Below are 19,400 nucleotides of genomic sequence, written 5' to 3'. Positions count from 1 at the left end.
GGATCAGGGAGTCAACATCATAAATGCGACTCAGAGCCCCGCAGGCAAGCAGGGGCAGTCCGACACTCCCCAGGCAGCAATAGACCCCAGAGTAGGACTTCAACAGAGACAATGGCAGGCGGAACGGACATTCACGCCATCACAGTGGACAAAGCAGCCCGGGATGGGGCCATTGACACCCACTAATAGGGTACTTAAGAGCAGTCAAAGGGACAGTCAGCGTGGAATGCCTGGCCATAGTCCCTTTGTTCCCAACAATGGAAACTTTAACTCATGTTGGAGGTGTGGGGGAAAACACTCAGCTAGATCTTCAACAGTTTGTCTGCAGGAACTGCAATCTCAGTGGCCACTTAGCTCAAATGTGCAGGAAATCTGCAACTAGACTAATATATGAGGCAGATGGACCAGAAGAGGGTTCTTTGAGGCAGGATGACTTTTGGGGCAAATCGATGGACGCCGAGGTTCAGCGGGTCCATGTGGCGAATATTCACAGTTCATACACCAAAACGCCACCAATGATGATGAGGGTTTTATTAAATGGTATCCCTGTACGCATGGAGCTGGACACTGGGGCCAGCCTGTCACTCATGGGCATTCAGCAATTTGAGAAGCTATGGCCACTGAAAGCCAGTCGACCCAAATTAGCACATGTTGAGACACAATTACGGACTTACACTAAAGAAATCATTCCGCGTTAGGCAGCGCAATGTTGGCTGTCACACACAATATGTTAGTGAATCCGCTGCCGCTCTGGATTGTCTGGGCAATGGTCCCACACTGTTGGGGAGAAGCTGGTTAGCTGAGATGAACTGGAAATGGGGAGATGTTCATGCAATGTCATCTGTGGAGCGAAGTTCGTTCTCACAAGTCCTACAACAATTCGATTCACTATTCCAACCTGGCGTCGGGACTTTCAAAGGCACTTAATTAGTGATACACATCACCCTGGATGCCAGGCCAGTGCACCACAAAGCCAGAGTGGTGCCGTATGTGATGCGGGAAAAAATCGAGAGCGAATTGGACCGGCTGTTGAGAGAGTGCATCATCTCGCCTGTTGAATTCAGCGACTGGGCGAGCCCCATCGTTCCCATCCTAAAAGCGGATGGCTCTGTCAGGATCTGTGGTGACTACAAGGCCACCATCAATTGGGTGTCCCTACAAGATCAATACCCGCTCTCGAGAGCGGAGGACCTCTTCGCCATGCTGGCAGGTGGCAAGCTGTTCACCAAATTGGACCTCACTTCAGTCTATATGACCCAGGAACTGGCCGACGAATCTAAACTACTGACCACCATCACTACACATCCTTATAGACTGTTCGTTTATAACAGGTGCCAGTTTGGCATTCGATCAGCGGCCGCGATTTTTCAACAAAACATGGAAAGCCTGCTAAAATCCATTCCAGGAACGGGCTTTTGATCAGGCATGAAATGTACTTTGTTCAAACAAGTTGTTGACCCTGTACGACCCCTGTAAAAAATTGGTTCTGACATGTGATGCATAGTCCTATGGGTGCATGCTGCAGCAGGGGGTCAACTACAACCTGTGGTTTATGCCTCCAGGTCGCTCTCTCAAGCAGAACGGGTATATGGGATGGTCGAGAAGGAAGCGCTTGCATGTGTCTATGGTGTAAAAAAAATGTATTAGTACCTCTTTGGTAGGAAGTTTGAATTAGAGACGGACCACAAGCCATTAACATCCCTGTTGTCAGACAGCAAGGCTATCAATGTCAACGCATCAGCTCGCATACAGCGATGGGCTTTCATGCTGGCTGCTTATGACTACTCCATACGGCACTGGCCCGGCACTGAAAATTGCGCCGATGCGCTCAGCAGGCTTCCACTGGCCACCACTGAGGGGGCAGCGGAGCAAAGCGTCGAGATGGTCATGGCTGCCGACGCCTTTGACAGCGCAGGTTCCCCCATCACAGCCCGCCAGATCAAAATCTAGACAAACAGAGATCCCCTCCTATCCCTGATTAAGAAATGTGTCCTGACTGGGGATTGGGCGCCCGCACACGGAGCATGCCCTGAGGAGGTCAGACCGTTCCACAGACGGATGGATGAGCTTTCCATCCAAGCCGACTGCCTACTATGGGGCAGCTGGGTAGTTATGTCCCAGCAGGGCAGGGAGGCATTCATCAGGGAACTCCACAGCGAGCACCCAGGCATTGTGCTGATGAAGGCCATTGCCCGGTCACACGTTTGGTGGCCTGGAATTGATTCAGACCTGGAACACTGTGTTCGCAGGTGCACGACATGTGCCCAGCTGGGTAATGCCCCCAGGGAGGCCCCGCTTAGCATGTGGCCCTGACCCACCAGACCATGGTCACGCATTCATGTTGACTACGCGGGCCCGTTCATGGGTAAGATGTTCCTTATTGTGGTAGATGCGTACTCGAAATGGATCGAGTGCATCATTCTGAATTCATGCACGTCATCCACCACCGTGGAAAGCCTACGTGTGATCTTTGCAACCCATGGCTTGCCGGACATCCTGGTTAGTGATAATGGCCCATGTTTCACAAGCTACGAATTCCTAGAGTTTATGTCGGGCAATGGCATCAACCACGTCAGGACTGCGCCATTCAAGCCGGCCTCCAATGGCCAGGCGGAACGTGCAGTCCAAATCATTAAGCAAGGTATGTTCAGGATTCAAGGATCCTCCCTACAATGCCGCCTATCGGGTCTCCTGCTGGCCTATAGATCCCGACTGCACTCGCTCACGGGGGTCCCGCACACAGAGCTACTAATGAAATGGACACTCAAAACTCGGTTGTCCCTCATTCACCCAGTCCTGACCGACATAGTTGAGGGCAAGCGCAAGTCACAAAACGATTACCATGACCGTAATTCGAGGGGGAGATGTATAGAAATAAATGATCCTGTATTCGTCCTCAATCACGCCATGGGGCCCAAATGGCTTGAGGGCACTGTAATTGACAAAGAGGGGAATAGGGTCATCGTGGTAAAACTCAACAGATATGCCGTAAGCATCTGGACCAAGTAAAAAAAAAGGTTCAGCATCGACACGGAGGAACCTGAAGAAGACCATGAGATGGAGCTCACAACACCACCAGTAAACGAGCAACAAGAGCAATCAGAAGAATGCACAGTCCCTGCGGTCAGCCCAGACAGGCCGGAATCACCACAGGTGACAGACACTCACATCAGTGTCCAACAGCCAGAGCCTCAACTGCGGCGCTCCACGCGGGAGCATAGACCACCTGAAAGACTAAACCTATGATCCCAATAAGACTTTTGCGGGGGGGGGGGGGGGGGAGAGGTGATGTCATGTATGTACCCACAATGTAACACCACTGTATTACTGTATACACTCAACCTAGATGCACACCTTGACCACTAGGGGTGAACTTGTGGGAGACACTCCTTGCCTGATCACACAGGTATAAAAAGGGAGGTCTCACGAAGGTCATCGTCTTTGGAGTCCTGTGAATAAAGAGTTAAGGTCACAGAGTGACCTTGTCCCCAGAATGTGCCTCGTGTGGTTTCATACTGTAGAGTAAGGACTTTACAGCGACGATGTCGATGTCAAAGCATCTAAGTTCCCGGGCAGCTATGGCGGTGTGGCGTTCCGGCCTGTTGCTGTTGGAGTTGTCCATGAGGGTCCTGACGTTCCAGGTCCTGACCTTCATGTTAATGAAATGGAAGATGCCTGTGCATGAATTCTTTTAACGTGGAGTGGCCGCCACACACCGGCAACCACACGGGCTTGACGGAGCTAGGTCTTGGTCCAGTGGCAAGGGGGTCCAAGACGACTGGAGACCAGGCACTGCTGTATAAGCCTAATTGCCTACGGCGAGATGTTGGCCGCAAGCTCGGCGCCGAGTAGCGCCCTTGATGGTAGGTGGACCGAGGCTTGGTTGGGGGCAGGCATTAGGAAGGTCAGTTGTCCGCTGGACTTCCAAGGGATGTTTAAAAGTTTCTTCCAAAGTTTTCCAACGTTATTTAAAAGTTTCCCCGGAGGTTTCAAAAGAAAAATTCTCCAAATTGTTTAAAAGTTTATAAATGTTCCCAAATTGGTTAAAAAGTTTTTCCAGTAGATTAAAAGTTAATTAAAAGTTGATTAAAAGTCTAAATTGTAAGTCAGTAGTCTACAGCCCAGTCAGTGTTCACCGCTAACGACCTCGGGCAGATACAGCCCGTCGTTGGGCCGGGCCGGCTGGCTGACTGGTTGAAGAGACCTGGAGTGCAAGGCTGGGCCGGGATCCTCTGGTCAAAGGGACCTGGAGTGCGAAGCTGGGTCAGACCGGCTGGCTGAAGGGACTCGGAGTATGTCGTTGGGTCAGGCCCTCCGGTCGAAGGGACCCATAGTGCGTCATTGCATCAGGCGTTCCGGTCGAAGGGACCCAGAGTGCGTCGTTGGGTCAAGCTCTCTGGTCGAAGGGACCTGGAGTGCGTCGCTGGGTCAGACCGGCTGGCGGAAGGGATATGGATTTGTCCTGCTTTTTGTGAACAGGACATACCTGGGCAGTTTTCCACACAATCAGGTAGATGCCAATGCTGTAGCTGTATTGGAGCAGCTGGGCTAGAGGCGCAGATAGTTCTGGAGCACAAGTCTTCAGGACGACAGCCGGGATGTTATCAGGGCCCATATCCTTTTCTGTATCCAGCGTGCTCAGCCGCTTCTTGGCTGAAGGCTGGCTTCTGTGATGGTGGGGACCTCTAGATGGAGGCCGGTTCTAAATCTATGAAAATCTCTGCCCCAGAGAGCTGCGGAGGCTGAGTTATTGAATATATTTAAGGTGAAGATAGCCAGATCTTTGAGCACTAAGAAAGTAAAGGGTTATGGGGAGCAGGCAGGGAAGTGGATCAGCCATGATCTTATTGAATGGCGGAGCAGGCTCGAGGGGCCAAATGGCCTACTCCTGCTCCTATTTCTTATGTTCTTATGTTCTTATGATATGGATCACCCACTCAGCACTCCAGGCTGAAGATGTTTTCAAACACTTCAGCCTTGTCTTTTGCACTTGCGTGTTGGGCTCCGTCTTCATTGAGGACAGCTCTCCCAATTTTGGCACAAGTCCCCAGATGTTAGTGAGGTGGATGTTGCAGGGTCGACTGGACTGGGTGTGCCATTGTCATGTCTGCAGCCGAGGTCGATGCCGGGTGATCCATCTGATTTTTTCCCTTGTTTTTTATAGCAGTCTGTTATAACTGAGTGGCTTGCTAGGCCATTTCAGAGGACAGTTAAGAGTCAACCACATTGTTGTGTCTCTGGAGTCACATATAGGCCAGACCAGGTAAGAACGGCAGATTTCCTTCCCGAAAGGACATTAGTGAACCAAATGGAATCATCAGGCCAGGTCTCTGGATTACTAGTAACATAAACACTATGCTACTGCTCCCTAATTAAATGATTTCAAGTGGGCCGTGGAAACCTGAATCCCCTCCCGAAATATTTTTAACTGTTAGCTGCTTTGTTTGAGGAACTGTTTAATCAGAAGTGCTATAATATTGTCAACTGATAGTGAATCTGAAGCAGACACTGTCGGATTTGCAACTGACTTCCCATTCTACATGTCACATTCTCCCAACCACTATTTTTCCATTCTGCCTTCCTTAATATAGAGGGAAAAAAATGTTGTTGACTATTCACTTGCACAGAACTGCTGACGTATGTATCCAGTGTCTAACATTTACATTTGCAATATGCATGTAAAATATGTACAATTATCACCCATTGACAGCCAACAATATGAAGGAAGTAGATGCAATTAATCCACCTGAATGGAGTTGAATACTGAGCAGATTATAGTATCAGATCTCAGCACAAACATTACTTGATGTACAGCATTTTCAAGGTGTGCTAAAGTGTACTGGCAGTTAATTGGTCATCATTAAATTATCCCAATACGGCAGTGTATAAATAAGGTGTTGATGGTTGCACATCAGTCTTTATTACCATTACCTAGACTTTAGGAAAGAGCTTACTGATATTTGATATTTTTTATTAATGCTAACTGATCAGAATGATTAACTTGGTTTGCGGCCCTGAAAAGCCTGTTTGTTGAATGTTTAGATTAGCAAGTTAATAGGTATAGAAGAGAATAGAATTTAATCAAATTTAAAACAGTAGACTTGATCTTGAGCAAGATTTGGGGGCCGAAATTGCCCCTTTCTATAAGGCCCATAGCCACCGCTTTCAGGCGGCCACGAGTCGGTGCAGAATGGCCGCCAAGTCTCCGCAGAGGGGCCATCATTTTATAAATTGCTCTCCCTCTTAAGAGCTATTGGAGCGGTGTAGGGAGTCGCTCCGCCCGTTTTCTCATCACGTCGTGCACGCATTAACCCCTTACCAACCGACGGTGACCCCTTCCTGAAATTGCCCCTCGGGAAATTGCCCCTTTTGAATATTGCCCTGCGGGAGCAGCGCTGCCGCCGGTTGGTGTCTCCGACAGCTTTTGCTGTCGGTGCCCTTCCCGCAGCTTGGCGGCATAGCCGCGCGTAATGAGGAGGTGGCGCTGCCGGCAACTCCATGTTTTTTTGTGTCAGCCAACTGCCAGGCCGGGCTGACTATTATGCCCGTGGGTTCGGCCGAGCCACCAACCCCTCTTGGGTGCCAGGCCCTGGTCCAGCCGAAACCCTCCCTGGTGGCCCAATGTTTGCCACTAAAATGGCTGCAGAGTTCTCAGCAGTCCTCCCCTTTAACTGAAGAGGGGGCGACGTTGTGACACGCCAGTGCGATGACATCATCAGCGTGGCACTGATGACTTGCGGCGTCAGTCACTCTGACCCGCCCCCACTTCTGCCCCAATGATGAGGCCACTTCCGCCCCGCTCCAAAAAAAAGCATGAAGTGTTGAATTTCTCCGGATTGGCCGCTGCATGCATTGAGGCAGCCGGAGCACATCAAGAACAGTAGATTCATTTTGGGCCGTGGGTAATTTTGGCTCCTTGATCTCATGGAACTGAAAGGAACCACAATTGTTTGCATTACAGTGAACAGAAATTAATTTGTACCTGCAAATGTTTGATATGAACTGGGATACAATCTTAGTGCTAGCCTTAAATCTTTTTAATGCAGATTTTCTAGCATTGCCTTATGAGTCAACATTAGCCTCAATCATCATAGGCAGTCCCTCGAAATCGGGGAAGACTTGCTTCCACTCCAAAAGTCACTTCTCAGGTGACTGAACAGTACAAAATTGGAATTACAGTCTCTGTCGCAGGTGGGACAAACAGTCGTTGGAGGAAAGGGTGGGTGGGGAGTCTGATTTGGCAAATTTTTGCCCACTTACTTAGCCTGTCTATATTTCTTTGCAGGAAATATGGATTTGTGGATTTGTGACAGCCTGTGGAAAAGAAAATTGGGCAGTTTTAAAGGGCACCTGACCTTCAACACTAATTTTACGCTCCAGTAGTAAGATGAAAATTACCCCTCCGCCCCCGCCCCCCGGGATCATGCAGGTTTAGAAGTCGTGATGGCAAAATGAGATTGGGGCACACAGCCTTGGCAAGTGAGCCTTCGGGCTAACATAAGGAAATTACCTGGGGAGTGGGAGATAATTCTAATTTCAGGACTTTCTGCCCATTTTTCCACAAAAAAGATTTTTTTTTAAATTTACTTTAGATCTTGTGTTTTAAAAGCAGGGTGTATTACTGCAAGCAGGAAAAGCGGATTGAGATGGTAGGGAGTTCAAATGCTGATGAGCTAGCCTTGATGTTGTTCCCTCATAGACTGTAAATAATAAGCAATTCATTGGCTTGTTTCATTAATTGATAAACACCTCACACCCATTGGTTGCGATTTCACCAACAGGGGCGAGTTGGGTGCGGGCAGCATTGGTGGCATGTGGGAAACGCACTCCCAGCTCCAACACGCCTTCTGACAGCGATCTTCCGTTGATGGGGCTTGTTAAGCCCGCCCTGCGGGGTTCCCGACCGATTAACAGAAAGCGGGTCTGATGATGTCATCTTATGATGCATCATCAGCCGGTTTCCTTAAAGAGACAATGGCCAACATTTTTCTGACAGTTCTTCTGTCAGTGTTCTGCAACATTGAGTTGCTGTAAACACTGAGAAGCACGGCACAAAGGTGCACAGCTACACCCAGGCTCTCCCATGATTCTCTCTAGATGCTTATGGAGGGAATTACAGTATGCAGGGAGGTTCTCTCCCCTTCCAATGGACGAAAGAGACCTCCCCAGGACACCAACACAGCCTGATTGCACATTGCACAGGAGGGCACAAACAGGGATATTGTCAGGAGGACCTCGCTGTTGTGGCATAAACCTTTCAATGATCTCAGTAGATCACGAAACGTTACTGCAAAGTTACACTCAACTTCATCCTGCTGTGCTATTCATCACATCCCAATCATTCTGCATTCCCTACCCTACTCCTGTATATCTTTATTTAAGTTAGCTGACCTTGCACCTCTACCCATCCCCCCTCTCTCTATCTACATTATAATTTCCCCATCTCACTAGCCACCCCTCAGACTCACCCTCATCCTTGTTCCAATCATACCAACTAACAACATGCAACTTGGGTGTTTTAGCCAATGTTCATGTAGACTTTCTGCTCATGTGTTGTCAAACATTGAAATCTTGATTTTGAACACTATGGGCTAGAACCTCCACTTTTGTGCTTATCACCCAAATATGGGCGTTATTTCCGGCATGAGCGTTAAAAAAGGGTTTTCAGATCGCCGGTTTCTCGCCCATTCTCAAAATATCTAGTTTACATTTTTGAAAATGGGCATTACTGCGAGCGATATTAAACGAGCAGTAGCGTTAAATTTTTCTGACCTTCTGCTGTAAAGTGTGGCCATCCTTAGCATTGGCATGGTAACGCTCGATTCCCGCGATTCAGGAGGTCAAGGGTCATCATGACATACACAGAAGAGGCGACAGAGAGAGAGGGAGCTCAGAGGCACTGACAACGTGTGTGGCTGTGGTGTGTGCTTGTCTGACTGTTGTGGGAGGAACGAAGGAGATTCACCAGCAGCAAAAAGCCTACTAAGCACCAAGAACATAGTTGGCACCGAGTTTTTTGTCCAACAAATAAGATATAACATGGAAGGGATGGAGGAGGCCCTCAAGCTGGTAGCCAGGAACACTGGTAGCAGAGGGCTCCCAGTGGTCCCGGAGCAACGCACTGCACCACAAGGTGACGCACCCCATTGCCAACCACAGATGAGAGCCAGCAGCAACATCTTGCTTCTGGCTCGGTGCACGTTCCCACCTCGGGACCATCCTCTCCCGTATCCGTCCATGCAGCGCTTCGGCTGTCTCCACCACCCCCCCTCCCAATGAGGCACCACCTGAGGAGCTCCTCAGCCAGGCGCCATGGAGCGAGGAGGGGAAGGGGTAGAGGTGGGGAAAAGAAGGGGAGGGGGGAAGGAAAGTGTGCAGCTGATGGCTGTTTTATATCTCCATATGGGTGTATGCAGTTTGTTGTAATGTATGGGGGCTGGAGACCACGCTCCTGCTTTGCCTTTTTATTCTGTGTTGCTGGACATGTTGAACATGTGATTTATGTCAATGATGGGAAAAGTGGGGTGTGGGCGGGGTTTGGGTATTATTGGCTGTGATACTTATGGTATTAAATTTTTGTTATTGAACATAACCTTGTTGCACATTGTCTCAGATAGCTGGACCATTACACACTGGTGATGCCTTACCATGAAAGGGTTAGATAAAACTTAACATCAATCAACGTGAACTTTAACTGGCACTAAGACGATGGGCACCATTGATGTCTGAGTTGAACACACACAGCAGTGTGTCAGCGTTGTCACTCACATCAGTGCTCTTTCAGGCAAATCTTTCTGATATCAGCTCCTCACGTAAGAGTGGGATTTAACAAATGCCAGCCACACCGCTGGCGTTCGTTCCGGTTAGTTTCACTTTCTGTGGCCGTTATTTTAAGCGAACGGTATTGCGTGCGAGGTGGTGAAATCGATAATGGCCGATCTCCATGACCGCTAGTTTGGGTAAACATGCTCTTTACGACAAAAAGCAGTGGGCGGGCGTTAGTATTGAATCTCGGCGTTAATTCCGTGCGAGAGGTAACACTGGCCGATATTATGGCCGTTGAATTCGCCCATTTTGCTGATTCCGCCCCCAAAAAATGGGCGGGCAGTAATATTTTTTCACGGCATTAAGCACACGGGGAAAGTAACGCTTGCCAATAAGTTTCCGAAAAATGCCGCCAGTTTCCATTTTGTACCAAAATGGACGATATTTGAGTTATACGTCATTTCAGCGGTAAAATGGGTGTTAAGTGGGTGTTAAGCATGCAAAAAAAGTGGAGGTTCTAGCCCTATGTGTTCTTGGAAAAATTTGTGTGCAACTTTGGAAGTTTCTTAGTGAGTTGTAGTGAATGGTCAGACATAAGGGTACCCTGCACAATGGTGATGAGTGTGAAAGGAATGGCTTGGGCAATGTAGGGATGGTTTATGGTGCTGGTGTGGGGTGGTACCAATGTGGCACATGATGTGGCAGCCAGGGTGCACAGCATGAAGTGAAGCAAATGTAGCCATGGTGAGGCCATCCCTGGCATCCCGGGCAACAATGTGATCAGGTGCTGATGCAGCATCAGGTGATTGTGGAGAAAGTTGGTTTTGTTGTTCGTTTTGCTGGTGTGCCTGGTGATGTTGGTGTTGGAGTTAATCATTGTGGGATTCTGAGATTTTGTCAAGGGCTATGACGCTGCTGGAATAGATGGCAGGTGAGGTTGAAATGACAGACGTGATCTGTCAATGGTGAGAGAGGTTGCGCCAAAGAGGTGACAGTGAATAGAAAGTTTACTGCAAACATTTCCGACCTGCATACAACTCAAAAGTTTCTTCCAAATCCTGAAGACTTCATCTTCTGACACTGGAAAGTGAACAGCTGTGAAATGGTAGGTTTTATACCACTTCTGCAGCTGTCAACTTGCCGAAGCAATAGAGAGTCACTGAGAACCCAACTGCACTGACCTGATGTGTTCCCCGAGGGATGGCAAACCCACAAAAATTTGGTCAAATTTAAGTGCCTGCTTTTAATCTTCTTTAATAGCATTAAATGACCTGTTAAGTACCTTAATGAAGTGGCCCGTTGCTTGGTGTCGGGTCTGCGATCTGAACGCAGGCCTGACAGCTGAAAAACTGACATGGAGGCGGGTTCAGAGCAGGATCCCAACCCGCCGTCAATCAGTGGGACCGCCTCTAAACCTGCACTGGCAGGGCTGGGAAGATACCAGCCATTGTATTGGAAGGTTTTTGATGTCTCACTGTAAACAATCAAGAATAATGTAGAATGATGGCCAAATAGCCTTAGAAAAGGTAACCTCGAATAGTCAGAATATAGAGATTAGCATAATCTTACCCTCTCCAGTTCTGACGAGGGATCTTCGACCTGAAATGTTAACTCTGCTTTCTCTCCACAGATGCTGCCTGATCCTATCTAGGCTATGGGTAATGAGAAGGGGTTAATTAACAGTCTTGTTGTGCGGGGTCCTTTAGGGAAGAGTGACCATAACATGATTGAGTTCTTTATTAAGATGGAAGTGAAGTAGTCCAATTCGAAACTAGTGTCCTAATTCTAAACAAAGGAAACTACGAAGGTATGAGGAATGAATTGGCTATGATAGATTGGGAAGATTCATTAAAAGGCATGACGGTGGATAGGTAATGGCTAACATTTAAGGAACAAATGCATGAATTGCAACAGTTAGACATTCCTTTTTGGTGTAAAAACACAAAAGGAAAAGTGGCCCAACAATGGCTAACAAAACAAATTAAGGATAGTATTAGATCCAAAGAGGAATTATACAAAGTTGCCAGAAAAAGTAGCAAGCATGAGGATTGGGAGCAGTTTAGAATTCAGCAAAAAAAGACCAAGTGATTGATTAAGAGGGGAAAAATCGAGTATGAGAGTAAACTTGCAGGGAACATAAAAACCGACTGTAACGTTTCTACAAGTACGTAAAAAGAAAAAGATTAGTGAAGACAAATATAGGTCCTTTTCAGACAGAAACGGGAGAAATTGTAATGGAGAACAAGGAAATGGCAGAACAATTAAATAAATACTTCGGTTCTGTCTTCATGGAAGAGGACACAAATAACGTCTCAGAAATGCTGGGGAACTAAGGGTCTACTGATCAAGAGAAATTAAAGGAAATGATTATTAGTAAGAAAATAGTGCTGGAGAAACTAATGGGACTGAAGGCTAATAAATCCCCAGAGCCTGATGATCTACTAAAAGAGGTAGCCATGGAAATAGTGGATGCAGTGGTTGTCATCTTCCAAAATTCTATAGATTATGGAAGTTTCTGCAGATTGAAGATTTAAAAAAGGAGTGAGAGAAAACAGGGAACTACAGCCCGGTTAGCCTAACATCAGTAGTAGGGAAAATGCTAGAGTCTATTATAAAGGATGTGATAATGGTACACTTAGATAATATCAACGGGATTAGACAAAGTCAACATGGATTTATGAAAGGAAAATCATGTTTGACAAACCTACTGGAGTTTTTTGAGAATGTAACTGATAGAATAGATAAGGGAGAACCAGTGGATGTAGTGTATTTGGATTTTCAGAAGTCCTTTGATAAAGTCCCATATAAGAGGTTAGTGTACAAAATTAAAGCACATAGGATTGGGGTAATATACTGGCATGGATCAAAAATTGGTTAACTGACAGGAACCAGAGAGTAGGAATAAATGGGTCTTTTTCGGGGTGGAGGGCAGTGACTAGTGGGGTACCACAGGGATCAGTGCTTGGGCCCCAGTAATTCACAACATGTATATATAAATGATTCAGATGAGGGAGCTAAATGTATTATTTCCAAGTTTGCTGATGACACAAAATTAGGTGGGATTGTGAGTTGTGAGGAGGATGCAAAGACGCTGCAAGGCGATTTAGATAGGTTGAGTGAGTTAGCAAACACATGACAGATGCAGTATAATGTGGATAAATGTGAAGTTATCCACTTTGGTAGGAAAAACATAAAGACAAAGTATTATTTAAAAGGTGATAGCTTGGGAAATGTCAATGTACAGAGGGACCTGGGTGTCCTTGTACACCATCATTGAAAGCAAACATGCAGGTGCAGGAAGCAGTTAGAAAGGCACATAGTATGTTGGCCTTCATTGCAAGAGGATTTGAGTACAAGAGCATGGATGTCTCACTACAGTTATACAGGGCCTTGGTGAGACCACACCTGGACTTTTGTGTGCAGTTTTGGTCTCCTTACCTAAGAAAGGTTATACTTGCCATAGAAGGTTCACCAGATTGATTCCTGGGATGGCAGGACTGTCGTATGAGGAGAGATTGGGTCGACTAGGCCTGTATTCACTAGTGTTTAGAAGAATGAGAGGGGATCTCATTGAAACGTATAAAATTCTGATGGGGTTGGACAGACTGGATGCAGGGAGGATGTTTCCCCTAGTTGGGAAGTCTAGAACAAGAGGTCACAGTCTCAGGATATGGGATAGGAAATTTAGGACCGGGATGAGGAGAAATCTTTTCACTCAGATGGTGGTGAACCTGTGGAATTCTCTACCACAGAAGGCTGTGGAGGCCAAGTCACTGAATATACTTAAGAAGGAGATAGATAGATTTCTAAACACAAAAGACATCAAGGGGTATGGGGAAAAAGCAGGAATATGGTGTTGAGATAGAGGATCGGCCATGATCATATTGAATGGCAGTGCAGGCTTGAAGGGCCGAATGGCCTACTACTGCTCCTATTTTCTATGCTTTTATGACCCGCTGAGATTTCCAGCATTTTCTGTTTTTGTTCCATATTCTAGCATCCGCAGTATTTTGCTTTTGCACAGAGAATTGGGTCTGTTTACATCAATTAAGGTGACCCACTGAAGTGGAGTAGTGTAACATGTTCATTATTTTCAAGTTATTGTGCAGAGATAAGTTGTATTAAGTTAATCTTATCATAACTATTACTATGTAATTTCCTGTTACTGTAAAATAAAGCAGCTTAATGGTTGAAATCAAGACTCACCTCAGCTAGTGTTACCTTGGTCCACCTCTTGAGAGATTGAAGAAGTACACAAGTAGAAGGTACAGATATCCAGTTCAGGTCACATTATTTCACCCCTCCACATTCCTCTATTATACAAGTAGATGTAGAGCAGTGTGAATCAACTGCCACAAAAAATGACATTCAGACTGTTTACAGAATCAACTGATGCCACCAAAGCCAAGAAGGTACCTATGGAAAATGCGAATTTGTAACAATAATCTTAGCAATTCGACTTTAAAAAAAGACGCAAAGTTGGATATTTGTCCTGGGTTCTGATTAACAGCTTGAACTCAGCTGTGGCTCAGTGGGTAGCACTCGCCTCTGAGTCAGAAGGATGTGGGTTCAAGTCCCATTCCAGAAATTTGAGCACAGAAATCTAGGCTGACACTCCAGTGCATAACTGAGAGAATGCTGTACTGCGGAGGTATGTCTTTCAGATGAGATATTAAACCAAGGCCCTGTCTGCTCTCTCAGGTGGACATAAAAGATCCCATGGCACTATTTCAAAGAATAGCAGGGGAGTTATCCCTGTTAACCTGCCCAATACTTAGTTCTCAAACCATCATCACTAAAACAGATTATAGGTCATTATCACATTGGTATTTGTAGGAACTTGCTGTGCACAAATTGGCTTTCGTGTTTCCTACATTACAACAGTGACTGCACCTCTAAAGAATGTTGGCTGTAAAATGTTTTGGAACATCCTGAGATCATAAGAACATAAGATCATAAGAATTAGGAGCAGGAGTAGGCCATTTGGCCCCTCGAGCCTGCTCCGCTATTCAATAAGATCGTGGCTGATCTGATCTTGGCCACAACTCCACTTTCCTGCCCACTCCCCATAACCCTTGACTCCCTTATGGTTCAAAAATCTGTCCATCTCCACGTTAAATATATTCAATGATCCAGCCTTGTCGTGAAAGGCGCTATATAAATACTAGTCTTTCGTTCACAGGACATTGTATCATTGATGATGAAAGCGGAATCATCATTTAACACTCTACACATGTATTTTTTGTTCAATTGGGCTGTTTATTTATAAGGTGCCTTCCTCCTGAGGAAAGGGCAGACACTTGGATTAGTGTTTATCCAACTGGCATTTGGCTCATGTCTAAGGTCAACCTATTGACCCAGATGAAAATAGACATGCAACCTAAAGAACAATTAAACTCTGATTGACTTCACCCTGCATGGCTGCTTTACTAAACGACCAATTTGTTTACTCAACACTTTGGAGACACATTAGTTTTACTTCACTTTTACAGATCCCTCAAAACTTTCCTGGATTGTGTAAACTGTTACCAGTTTCATGGCTATATTTCTGTCTATTAATCTTCTGTCTAGTAGCTTGATGAGATGGATTGGTGATGACAGTAATCTTAGCAGGTGTCATTTTCTTCTGTTTAGAACGATTATAGAAAGTTATCTATGCAATGCAAGGATTTTGCTGTTGGTGTGCTTGACCTGTGCCGGGACACAGAGGAAGTGGAGGCCATTCTTAATGGAGATGTGGATATTGAGCCTCAGGGAGATCATCACAGGCCATCTCTGAGCAGAGTGAAACTTGCCATTAAGTATGAAGTTAAAAAGGTAAATGTTTCTATGGATTTAAACTGTTAATGGATTTAGATTATTACTGCACATTGTAGTTGCATGGTATTCCTGAAACATAATTCAGTTAACCTTGTGGTACTATTTTATGACTTAACAGTGTAACATGTTGAAATTTCTGAATATTCTGATAAAGATTGTTTAAATGACCTCAGTACACAAAATGCAATTAAAAGAAATGTGCCTATAACACAGCTGGTTGGTCTGCTGAAGCTGTACCTCATTAAGTGGTGGAATGCAGGATCGCTGTCATGTCTTTTCAGGTGGCGAGTTTTTGCTCACAGCTGTGTGAATGAGAAAACTGCCTAACAGAGGTGAGGCACTTCTCTGGGAGAGAACCGGCACCACTAACAGCCATTTCCTCGATGACAGTACAAAGCAACAGTTGAGGCCTGGAAACAAGCGGCTTGCCTGCCCTCTCAATCAAGTACTGGCATGTGGCATGGGGGCATTAAAGGGGATAAGTTAAAGGAAAGGGGGATACAAAACACATCAGGATACAAATTTTGTTAGCAGATCAATACCCAAAGAATTAATGTGAACATTTTTAAAGAACCTCAAAATATATAAAGTTTTGCATCAAAATTGTAGAATATATTTCAGGCTTGCTAGATTCAACTGCATGGAAATGTAAGTTTGGTAGATTATGCTTGGTACTATTAGATTAGATTAGAAACATAGAAACATAGAAAATAGGTGCAGGAGTAGGCCATTCGGCCCTTTGAGTCTGCACCACCATTCAATAAGATCATGGCTGATCATTCACCTCAGTATCCCTTTCCTGCTTTCTCTCCATATCCCTTGATCCCTTTAGCCGTAAGGGCCATATCTAACTCCCTCTTGAATATATCCAATGAACTGACATCAACAACTCTCTGCGGTAGGGAATTCCACAGGTTAACAACTCTGAGTGAAGAAGTTTCTCCTCATCTCAGTCCTAAATGGCTTAATCCTTATCCTTAGACTATGTCCCCTGGTTCTGGACTTCCCCAACATCGGAAACATTCTTCCTGCATCTAACCTGTCCAGTCTTGTCAGAATTTTATATGTTTCTATGAGGTCCCCTCTCATCCTTCTAAACTCCAGTGAATACAGGCCCGGTTGATCCAGTCTCTCCTCATATGTCAGTCCTGCCATCCCGGGATTCAGTTTGGTGAACCTTCGCTGCACTCCCTCAATAGCAAGAACGTCCTTCCTCAGATTAGGAGACCAAAACTGAACACAATATTCCAGGTGAGGCCTCACCAAGGCCCTGTACAACTGCAGTAAGACCTCCCTGCTCCTATACTCAAATCCCCTAGCTATGAAGGCCAACATACCATTTCCCTTCTTCACCGCCTGCTGTACCTGCATGCCACCTTTCAATGACTAATGTACCATGACACCCAGGTCTCGTTGCATCTCAGCTTTTCCTAATCTGCCACCATTCAGATAATATTCTGCCTTTGTGTTTTTGCCACCAAAGTGGATAACCTCACATTTATCCACATTCTACTGCACCTGCCCACTCACGTAACCTGTCCAAGTCACCCTGCAGCCTTTTAGCTTCCTCCTCACAGCTCACACCACCACCCAGCTTAGTGTCATCTGCAAACTTGGAGATATTACACTCAATTCCTTCATCTAAATCATTGATGTATATTGTAAATAGCTGGGGTCCCAGCACTGAGCCCTGCGGCACCCCACTAGTCATTGCCTGCCATTCTGAAAAGGACCCGTTTATCCCGACTCTCTGCTTCCTGTCTGCCAACCAATTCTCTATCCACGTCAGTACATTACCCCCAATACCATGTGCCTTAATTTTGCACATCAATCTCTTGTGTGGGACCTTGTCAAAAGCCTTTTGAAAGTCCAAATACACCACATCCACTGGTTCTCCCTTGTCTACTCTACTAGTTACATCCTCAAAAAATTCTAGAAGATTTATCAAGCAGGATTTCCCTTTCATAAATCCATGCAGACTTGGAATGGTCCGGTCACGGCTTTCCAAATGTGCTGCTATTTCAACTTTAATAATTGATTCCAACATTTTCCCCACTACTGATGTCAGGCTAACTGGTCTATAATTACCCATTTTCGCTCTCCCTCCTTTCTTAAAAAGTGGTGTTACATTAGCTACCCTCCAGTCCATTGGAACCGATCCAGAGTCGATTGACTGTTGGAAAATGATCACCAATGCATCCACTATTTCTAGGGCTACTTCCTTAAGTACTCTGGGATGCAGACTATCAGGCCCCGGGGATTTATTGGCCTTCAATCCCATCAATTTCCCTAACACAATTTCCCGCCCAATAAAGATTTCTTTCAGTTCCTCCTTCTCACTAGACCCTCGGTCCCCTAATATTTCCGGAAGGTTATTTGTATCTTCCTTCATGAAGACAGAATCAAAGTATTTGTTTAATTGGTCCGCTATTTCTTTGTTCCCCGTAATAAATGCATCTGAATCTGACTGCAAGGGACCTACGTTTGTTTTCACGAATCTTTTTCTCTTCACATATCTATAGAAGCTTTTGCAGTCAGTTTTTATGTTCCCAGCAAGCTTCCTCTCATACTCTATTTTCCCCCTCCTAATTAAACCCTTTGTCCTCCTCTGTTGAATTCTAAATTTCTCCCAGTCCTCAGGTTTGCTGCTTTTTTTGGCCAATTTCTATGCCTCTTCCTTTGGATTTAACACTATCCTTAATTTCCCTTGTTAGCCATGGTTGAGCCACCTTCCCCGTTTTATTTTTACTCCAGACAGGGATGTACGATTGTTGAAGTTCATCCACGTGACCTTTAAATGTTTGTCATTGCCTATCCACCGTCAACCCTTTAAGTATCATTCGCCAGTCTATTCTAGCCAATTCACGCCTCAAACCATCGAAGTTACCTTTCCTTAAGGTCAGGACCCTAGTCTCTGAATTAACTGTGTCACTCTCCATCTTAATAAAGAATTCTACCATGTTATGGTCACTCTTCCCCAAGGGGCCTTGCACAACAAGATTATTAATTAGTCCTTACTCATTGCACATCACCCAGTTTAGGATGGCCAGCCCTCTAGTTGGTTCCTCGACATATTGGTCCAGGAAACCATCCCTAATACACTCCAGGAAATCTTCCTTCACTGCATTGCTACCAGTTTGATTAGCCCAATCAATATGTAGATTAAAGTCACCCATGATAACTGCTGTACCTTTGTTGCACGCATCCCTAATTTCTTGTTTGATGCTGTCCCCAACTTCACTACTACTGTTTGGTGGTCTGTACACAACTCCCACTAGCGTTTTCTGCCCTTTGGTATTCCGTAGCTCCACCCATACAGATTCCACATCATCCAAGCTATTGTCCTTTCTTACTATTGCATTAATTTCCTCTTTAACCAGCAACGCCACCCCACCTCCTTTTCCTTTCTGTCTATCCTTCCTAAATGTTGAATACCCCTCGATGTTGAGTTCTCAGCCTTATAGTACACACACAAGATTTTGCCCAATGGAATACCATAGGGCCACAGTTCAAAGGAGCATGCCACTAATGGACAGTGGCAGGATGCAGGCTTTGTCCACCATAATGCTCAGTTCTCAATCTCAGCCACACTGTTGCAATGATACAAGATGCCTCCCCACATAGCATGGGGTAAAAATATTAGGGAGGAAGTTGATTCAATATCTATCTTGGGTGTATTTATTGGGGCCTGGAAACAGATTGCCTTCTCAGCCACAGCTGATACATGGCTTGTGCAGACGATAAAGAAAAGTTTAAGGCGCTTGTGATCGAGATGACCTCCTGACCTGGAAGGTACTAAGTGGAAGTACTTTCTT

At 45.6% G+C, this 19,400-nt stretch overlaps 1 protein-coding gene across 2 annotated transcripts in view; it reads left to right on the top strand.

The window, feature by feature from the left end:
- Window positions 1-19,400, top strand: part of LOC139262072 (short transient receptor potential channel 7) — a 186,966-nt gene that overhangs the window by 105,316 nt on the left and 62,250 nt on the right. For both annotated transcript variants that reach the window (XM_070877228.1, XM_070877227.1), the window contains exon 2: window positions 15,400-15,582. In XM_070877228.1, coding sequence (XP_070733329.1) covers window positions 15,400-15,582 — 183 coding nt within the window. The remainder of the gene's footprint in view (window positions 1-15,399; window positions 15,583-19,400) is intronic.

Source organism: Pristiophorus japonicus, chromosome 4, assembly GCF_044704955.1.
Source record: "Pristiophorus japonicus isolate sPriJap1 chromosome 4, sPriJap1.hap1, whole genome shotgun sequence".
Lineage (NCBI taxonomy): Eukaryota > Metazoa > Chordata > Chondrichthyes > Pristiophoridae > Pristiophorus > Pristiophorus japonicus.
The sequence above is the reverse complement of the archived record's forward strand: the minus strand, read 5'-3'. Positions and strand labels throughout refer to the sequence as shown.